This window comes from Python bivittatus, unplaced genomic scaffold (genome assembly GCF_059951505.1).
Source record: "Python bivittatus isolate LINGU-HERP-01145 unplaced genomic scaffold, Pbiv_v1 ctg000470_np1212, whole genome shotgun sequence".
Lineage (NCBI taxonomy): Eukaryota > Metazoa > Chordata > Lepidosauria > Squamata > Pythonidae > Python > Python bivittatus.
This window is the reverse complement of record NW_028277065.1, coordinates 455,766-465,442: the sequence shown is the minus strand read 5'-3', so window position 1 is coordinate 465,442 and position 9,677 is coordinate 455,766. Positions and strand designations below refer to the sequence as shown.

The window sequence follows — 9,677 nt, the reverse complement described above, 5'->3', positions numbered from 1 at the left end:
CCTTATCTTATGACTTTAATTTAATTTAAAAGCAGAGGTGGGAAATACAATTAGATAAAAACAGTGAAGTTACAGCTTGATATAAACTGAGGACAGAATTGAAAAAATGGAGGGAAAGCATGCCAAGAATGAAAAGAGAATCAAACAATTCAAAGAATGGATGCACTACATTCCTGTGTCCAATCACAGCCCTATCCATATATTTCAATCCAACATTGACTAAGGCCCTAACCATCAACCTTTTTTTTTTTTCTTCTTCTACTCCATTCTTTTCCTTCTTGCAGTGGTTAAAATGTTTGCCTAGGACTCGGATGACCTTGTCAAGTCCATCTTCAGTGGAAGTTCTCTGGAGTTTTTGGACCAATAAGTATCTCTTCTTGCAGAATTGTTATAGTGGTGGAAAATTGGAGTCAGGGCTCCCATACAGAGGAGCTCCTGAAGGAAAGACAGGATACAAATCTAGCAGAGACATAATAAAATTAATTGTTATGTCTTTTACTTTGAAAGCTTGTGGGAAGAGACTTCCAATTGCCTGAATTTTTGTAACACAGAAACACAGAGAAATAGAGACATATAGATACACACACACACACACACAGAATCATTTTATCACCTGCTCTGGGAATGTTGTGACTAAAAAAAAAATAACTTAATACTTTAAACAAAGAAATATTATTTGAACATATCTATATAAGAGATATTCATACACAGTATAATAGTACATTAAAGTACATGAATGGTGGATTAGAATTTTACAAAAGAAAACATTATTATTCACATTTCATTTTTACCAGGTGGTTCTTAAAATTGCAATATATGAGGAAAGCATGTATTTTTATCAAGAATTAGTAAGGAGGACATCTTCATATTCTGGTCAGAATTCTCCATTTAAAATTTCCTTATCTTCAAAATTTGTTTAAAATTGAAAATTAAGAACAGTTTAATATGGGGAGCAGTTGCCAAGGACGATGATGATTTATCTTCAATGTTTTCAAGCAGGGGCTGAGAGTCATCTGTCAAAGATATTTTAATTTGGATTCCTCACCTGAGCAGGACGGATTCAATTTCCTAGAGAGCCCTTTCCAACCCTGCGATTCTATGAGATACTTCTGTGAATCTTGGTTGCCACTCACACTCTTCATAAAATGTGTTACTTATAGTTTAGTTTTTCATTTTTTAAAATTATTTTTAATATAAGCTGCACAATTACTTACTTTGATATACATGTCTAGCTAAACAAGAACTTAAACCCCCACCGTTAAACATTCCAACCAAATAAGGACATTTCTCTTTCTCTAAATATGAATGAACAAAACATCAGCATCCTTTTAACAGAATAGTGTTAATGTTTATCACCAGTAATAAAACTTTTCTAGGAACTCACCCTCTTTTATCCTTTATGTGCAAACAAACCTAAAAATGACTTTGACCATGCTAATTCACTTACTAGTTATTAGTTCACTCAATAATTTTATTTCAATATTGAACATTTGCTTCTAAATTTCTGCAGACTCTTTCTACCTCTATTATTAATCTGTACAATCAGCATGTTGGAGAGGTACCTTCATGTTTAATATGCACTTGATCTGTTGTTTAGGATGTGCATACAACCGCCACTCATTGATTCTCTATTTTCTATGTCATACTACTTTCAATCTATCTTTTAGGGTTCAAATGTCTGAAAACAAATCTCTCCTTGTTGTCTCCCTTCCCATAACATATTCTATGCTAGTAGAACTTTGGGTTCTAATATCATTTCATTAAATCCTTTTCTCAGTGTGAAAATTACAGAAGCAAAACGTATGTACAGTCATGTAATGCATATTTAAATAAATGCCAATTTATGTCAATAAGAAGGGAAATATTTTTTCTATCCAATCTCCAAAATGCTTATGATGCTATACTTACTATTTTTCTTCATAGAATTATTGTGTCTTCTGATATATACTTTTTAGACTGTTAAACATTGGTCTTGTAATAAAGGGAATCAAAATACTATTCAGGTCTACCTTGAGTGGAAAATTTTGAGTTTATATTCAGCAAGCTTATTAATCATTTTGTGTCCCTTAAGAGACAATTACATAACATAAAATATACAATCAAAACTAGACAAAATTTTTAAAAAATCAACACCTGAGTTCTTATGGATGTGATTAGCTGTATTATGAGTCATCCCATTGTGTTATACAATCATAGCTGATCTTACCAACAGAACTGAGGCTGAAGGTCACCAATGCTCACTTTCCAAACTGAAAATTCAGTTATAGATCAAATAGGAAAACTTTGCAGAAGTATATTCTGGAACAGTTTTAATCATCTGGGATTTTATTTCATTGCTGGTTGTCATAGTACCTTGTGATACCAATGGATTCCATAAATTCATTACGCATAGTTTACAGATATACTGTGTTTTAGAACTTCTATCCATTTAATTAGTTGGCCCAGTTTCTAATATTGTCCAATTAAAAAAAAAACTAGCTGGTTTTGCTACTTCATGGAACATTTTATCAGTGTTTATTATATCCTTACTTAGTCAAAATTTTAAAAAAACCCTATACAATCTCAAATATTCTACCTTTTTCTTTCTTTTTTTCCAATAATTTTATTGGGGATTATTTAAAACAAATACAACTAATGCAACAACATAATACAGAAATACCTCATGGGGGAAAAATCCCCTATCACCTTTATGGGTGGTATGTGTCTTCCTCGATCTCAGGTCCTCTACCAGAGGCTTGGGAGCTTGAGGGTTCTGCATAGTATCTTAGCTGTTCCTAGCACTGCACTCTTCTGGACAAAGCGCTCTGATGTTGTTCCTGGGACATGTTGGAGCCACTCTCCCAGCTTAGGAGTCACAGCCCTGAATGCTCCTGCCACCACTGGGACCAGTTTGGCCTTTACTTTCCACATCCTCTCTAGTTCCTCCTTCAGGCCCTGGTATTTCTCCAGATTCTCAGACTCCTTCTTCCTGATGTTGCTATCACTTGTCACTGCTACATCTATCACCACCGCTGTCTTCTGGCCGTTGTCTACTACCATGATGTCTGGTTGATTGGCCAGTACCTGCCTGTCCATCTGGATCTGGAAGTCCCACTGGATCTGAGCCCTGTAATTCTCCATGGCCTTCTGTAGAATCTCCCATCTGGACCTGGGAGGGTCTAGCCTGTATACTGTGCAGATGTTCCTGTACACATTGCCAGCTACTTGTTTGTGCCGTTCAATGTATCCTGTTCCTGCTTGTATCATATACCCTTCCATTGTATGTTGAATTGTCTCTGAGGCCTCTCTGCACAGATTGCACCTTGGGTCCTATCTAGGGGTAGACTCTTGCTTCTATGGATCTGGTGCTTAGTGCCTGTTCTTGTGGTGCTCTGATCAGTGCCTCAGTGCTGTCTTTTAGTCCAGCCCTTTCCAAATATTGGTAGGATATCTGTCAATGATACATCCCATGCAGGAGCTTGTCTTGCCAGTGCACTTCCTCTACTGGAACCTCCTCCCATATATACTACTGTCTCAGGCATTCTCTCAGCACCTCATCTTTGGGTGCCATCTTACTGATGTACTCCTGGATGCTCTGGGTTTCATCCAGGACAGTGGCTCTGACACTCACCAGATCCCACTGCCCTCATTCAGAATGGTGTGCAGTCTTTGGGTGTTGGATTTGGGGTGGAAACCTCTGTACATTTGTGAGGAGCTTCTGGGTCATCATATCAGTAGCCTCCATGTCCTCCTTTGGCCAGCTCTCTATGCTAGTAGGTTAATTGATGACTGGCAGGGGTGTATGTGTTCATGGTGTGGATTTTGTTCCTCCCATTCAGCTGGCTTTCCAGGACCTGTCTTACCCTTTGTTGATACTTCAATCTTGCTATCTTCCCTGCCTCCTCATTGTGGTTCCCATGTGATGGTGGGACACCAAGATACTTGTAGCTGGTCTTTTTGTCTTCTATGTCACCCACTGGTAGTCCCACCCTATCAGTCTTAGCTAACTTCCCTCTCTTTACTACTATCCAGCCACGTTTATCTAGTTGGAATGACATCCCAATGTCCTTGCTGTACATCCATGTCTGCTGGATCAGCAAACTGATGTCTTGTTCAATCTTAGCATGCAGCTTGATGTCATCCATGTAGAAGAGGTGGCTAATGGTATTTCCACTCTTGAATTTGTATTCATCACCATCTCCATCTCCATCTCCATCTCCATCTCCATCCATCCATCTATATTGTGTCTTTTTGTCAAAAAGTCTGATTACCCATTTTGAAAATCAAGATTCCATTTTAAATGGAGCACTTCTCATATTGTGTCATAATTCCTGATATCCCTGTAAAGGGATGATACACTTTCTGACATTTAAATTGGGTCATTTTTCAATAACCAAATATTTTCCCATTGATCCACTGTATATTATAACCAAAATTCTCATCCCATTTTATCATACATTCTTTAACCTGTTCTTCCTCTGTTTCAAATTTCAGTAAAAGTTTATCAAATTTAGCAATGACATATTCATCATCACTGCACAACTTTATTTCAAATTCTGTCTTACTTTACTCCATACCATATATATATGGTATATATATGTCCATTTTGAATCTTTCTGCTAACTGTAAATGGGAAAACCATTGACAACTATATCATTCTTTTATTAATTACTCTCTTGATTTAACTTTAAATTCCCCTTGATGGCTTTCCAATAATCCCTGGTACATCAACCATTTGTCTGTCTATTGTTTCTCTTCCATGATATGCTTCTTGAGCTGAGGTCCATAAGCGTCTTTTTGGGCACAACCTGGGTTGATATCTATTCCATATTCTCAATGTTGCATCTCCAATAAAATGCTTTTTGAAATCCACATATTGTACTATAAATATCTATGCTGTCCAAACATCAGATCATGTTCTTCTAGCTCTAAATGTCTCTTGTTTCCCAGCAACATCCATTCTTTCATCCAGACCAAACAGCAAGCAGAGATATACAATTTCCAATCCAGTAAACCCAATTGACTATTTGGAAATTGACAAAGATGGTGGAAATTATAATAAAACACATCTGGAAGATACTAGGCTGGGCTGAAAAATTCCTTCTGCCTCACAGCTCAAAATGAACTGAAAGATCACCTCTCCATGTCATTATATGCATTGCTCCTAAAAATGGGCAGAAAATTATAATATTTTATTAATGTCTATACATAGTGGTTTTAATTATAAAGCTATATTGTGTAAGATGATGATGGTGATGACATTTGCTGAAGTCCCATAGAGAAAGAGAAATAGAGAAGGAAAATGAACAATGCACCAGAAGTAGGCCGGACAGTGGCAACATTCTCCATGGAGCTGGACTTGCAGTTCCATTGAAGGCTTTGAATTACATTCCTTTAGTATGTTTCTTCCTTAGACCGCAGCTGCATAGCCTTTCTGGGACCCTGCTGAGTTGGCTTCCACAGTCTGGAAGAAGACTTCATTAGCCGGGTAATAATAATTGATGAACTGCTTGATTGGATAACTCACGTATAAAACTAAGGTGACATTTCTTTTTAAAACAAAGTTTGTCCAGCAAATATTTACAACAGTAATATATTTCTGGTTCTGCACAAATACTTCATACTTAATAGAATCTTTGTGTATTTGTATACACTTGTGAGTTTTCCTAAAGGCCGAATTTTAACTATATGTTATCATTTATTTGTTTAGATATTTACAAAATTGAGGGGAAAAAACCCTTAGCATTCATAATTGTTTTAATTAATCTCTTAAAGGGACAGTTCAAATGAACCGTTTCTTTCCAACTTGTTCAGATATATAGATATAGATATAATTTTTATTAAAACTTTTAAACAAGAAGATAAAAACTAACAGAAACTAATATAAAGCAAGGAAGAAAAAATGAAAAAAGAAAGAAATTTTAACAAAGCAAAAGGTGCAAGAAAGTACAAAAAGCTGAAGAAAGATAGAAAAGGAAAAAAAAAAGATATAAAGAAGGGGCATCAGAATTCCTTCACAGCACTTATAACTACAAATATATTTTCACCTCTCTCTCTAAAATTACATCATATTACTTTTCTTTCTATAATCTATCCTGTCTAATCATCAAAACCATAAATCACATCTTTCCATCTTGTTCAAATCCTTGGAAAGTTTTCGGGAGTCTTAACATACATACATAGTACATACATACATATATAGATATTAATTTATACTATTTAAATTTACTTATTTGTATACAGAAATGACAGAAAATAGTTTTTACAAAGTATTTGATTTCCAGTTAACAATTAAACTCCTTTATCAATACAGTGTTCTAAGTAGTTTTGATCCCAAAGGCAACATTACGTATAACTACAGTTGTGTGGGAAAAAAAGTACACCCTCTTTGCTTTCTATGGTTTTGCGTATCAGGACATAATAAAAATCATCTGGTCCTTAGCAGTTCTCAGAAGTAAGTAAATGCAACCTCAGACGAACAGCAACACATGAGATACTACACCAAGTACTCCCTTACTGTTTCCATAGGTATGAAGAGGCTAAGTAGGAGGCAGGTGCTGCTAACCAAATGACCTTGATCAACTGATCATCAGCACGTGTGACCACCACTAGAAAAAGTGATGTTTCAGGACTTTGCTGGTCTCGAGCATTGTGTTAATACAGTGCCAAAGAGTAAAGACATCAGCAGTGATCTGAGAGAAGCAATTGTTGCTGCCCATCAATTTGGGAAGGGTTACAAGGCCATTTCCAAACAATTTAAAGTCCATCATTCTACAGTGAGGAAGATGATTCACAAGTGGAAAGCATTCCAGGCAGTTGCCAATCTTCCCAGAAGTGGACGTCCCACCAAATTCACCTCAGGGTCAGACCGTGCAATGATCAGAGAAATTGTAAAACAGCCAAGACTTATATCTCAGGCTCTACAGGCCTCAGTTAGCATGTTAAATGTTCAAGTTCATTGCAGTATAATTAGAAAATGACTGAACAATTCTGGTTTGTTTGGAAGGGTTGCCAGGAGAAAGCCTCTTCTCTCTAAAAAGAATATGGCAACACAGCTTAGGTTTGCAAAGTTGCATCTGAACAAATCACAAGATTTCTGGAACACTGTCCTTTGGACAAATGAGACCAAAGTGGAGATGTTTGCCCATAATGCACAGCGCCATGTTTGGTGAAAACCAAACACAGCATAGCAGCACAAACATCTCATACCAGGCGTCAAGCACGGTGGTGGAGGGGTGATGATTTGGGCTTGGTTTGCAGCCACAGGACCTGGGCACCTTGCATTCATTGAGTCAGCCATGAACTCCTCTGTTTACCAAAGTATTCCAGAGTCAAATGTCAGACCATCTGTCCGACAGCTAAAGCTTGGCTGACATTGGGTCATGCAACAGGACCATGATCACAAGCACACCAGCAAATCTGCAACAGAATGGCTGAAAAAGAAAAGAATCAAGGTGTTGCAATGGCCCAGTCAAAGTCCAGACCCCAACCTAATTGAAATGCTGTGGCGGGACCTCAACAGAGCTGTGCAAAAACAAATGCCTGCAAGCCTGAATGAACTGGAGTGATGTTGTAAAGAAGAGTGGGCCAAAATTCCTCCACAACAATGTGAGAGACTGATAAAGTCATAGAGAAAATGATTACTTCACGTTATTGCTGCTAAAGGTGGTTCTACAAGCTACTGAACTCAAAGGGGGTGTACTTTCTTTTTCACATGACTGTATTTCTCAAAGGATGTTGTTGTTGTTCTTCTTGTTGTTGTTGTCGTTATTATAGTACTTCATAGTGGAACCTAACTCATACAGTATGAATGCACGAGACAGACTTTGAAGATTTATCTCTTACAGGTATGAATATGCCAAAAACGTTCCATTTCTTTGTTTAAATTAAGATCATGGCAACATTTTGAAATATCTTCATTTTCAGATATCAAAGCAAATTGACATTTGTTCAGGCAGGTTCAGTTTTTTTAATTGCGAAAAAGAAAGATCAGTTACAAAAAGGAACATTACAGAAGACTACCAAGTGTACATGTGGACAAGCTCATTAAAGTAACTCATAAGTTGCAGAATTAGACACAAGCTATACCTTTCTCAAGAAGAACCTTATTATATTAAAACACTTCTTTATAGTGTTGCATTAATAAAGTTATTAGTTCGGAGCTGTACTTATTGCCCATCTTCATCTTACACATTTGATTGCCTTGGGTGGATTACAGTGGTCCTGAAGCATTATTGGGATGTTTCTTTCAACCTTTATGCACACACAAACAGGTATACATATGCATATCCTTTAATAAACATTATTTTCATATTGGTAATCAAAATGATTTTGATTCTGCAATTTTCAACCTGAAAAAGATAGCTATTTCTTATTCCCAAAGCTGTTACTATTCCCAAAGCAAAATGAGCTATTTCTTATTACCAAAACTATTTCTTCACAATTATTACATTTACAGTACAGAGCTGTACTCACTGTACTGTAAATGTAATGATTGTGTACTTTATGTATGTACAGTATAAATAAAGTACACTTTATCTTATACATACATGCATACATATCTATGAACATGCGTACCTGTGAATTGCATTTAAACCAACTTTTTAAAAATGCCCCTTCATTTCTCCTTCAAGAAACATTATTTTCATATTAGTTATCAAAAATGACATTGTGCAAAGTTCAACATGAAAAACACAGCTATATCTCATTACCAAAACTATTTATACACAATCATTACATTTACAGTTTAAAATTTTTCTGGAAGGATCAAAGGTTTAAGCAATGTTTTTTCCTGAATATTTCCAGACAATTAGTTTCCATAGTCCTCGTTTCATATCTTTATTCCGCATGCTATATATTACTGGATTCATGAATGGTGGAACAATACAATAGCCTATAGTGGCCACCAGATCCATCTGGGATGGGATCCTGTTGATTGGCCGTAAGTAAGCAAACATGCCAAAGAAGTACACATTGGACAGCACAATGAGGTGAGGCAAACAGGTAGAGAAGGCCTTCTCCCTTCCTTGCTCAGAGGGGATTCTTACTACTGCCTTGAAGATCTGTGCGTAAGAAATAACAATGAAAACAAAGCAGGCAACATATAAAACCAATGAGAGGGCAATAGCCCCAATTTCAATGAGATACATATCAGAGCAGGAGAGCCTGAGCAGTTGCGGGATTTCACAAAACAACTGGTGGATCACATTGGAGCAAAAGGGGCTTGCAAATGTGGCACCAGTGTGCAGTGTTGCTATTACAATGCCCATCATCCATGCATAACTTGCCAGTTGGATGCATCTGCTTCTGTCCATTATAGTTTCATATTGGAGTGGATGGCAAATGGCAACAAAGCGGTCATAGGCCATCACTGTCAAGAGAAGGATTTCAGATGCTGCGAAGACAGCAGAGGAGAACATTTGGGCAGCACAATGCGAAAAGAGGATTATCCTTGTTCTCATTAAGGAGTTGGCCATGAGTTTGGGGATAATGACTGAGATATACCCCAGATCAACAATTGAAAGATTTAGAAGAAAGAAATACATTGGGGTATGAAGGTGAATATTGAGAATTACGATGATGATGATGAGTAGATTCCCAATCACAGATGCAATATAAATGATAAAAAACACCAGAAAGTAGAAATTCTGCATTTCTGGAACATCAAAGAAACCAACAAATACAAAATATGTTGCCAT

At 36.8% G+C, this 9,677-nt stretch overlaps 1 protein-coding gene across 1 annotated transcript; it reads right to left on the bottom strand.

Annotated features, from left to right (window-relative positions):
- Window positions 1–8,753: 8,753 nt before the first annotated feature.
- Window positions 8,754–9,677, bottom strand: LOC148215510 (olfactory receptor 14A16-like). The gene has a single exon (XM_088142902.1). The coding sequence runs from the start codon at window positions 9,675–9,677 to the stop codon at window positions 8,754–8,756; it is 924 nt and encodes a 307-aa protein (XP_087999028.1).

What these genes read in the sequence shown, in the direction of transcription:
- LOC148215510 (XM_088142902.1), bottom strand. Translation starts at nt 9,677, where the DNA reads ATGGCAACATATTTTGTATTTGTTGGTTTCTTTGATGTTCCAGAAATG.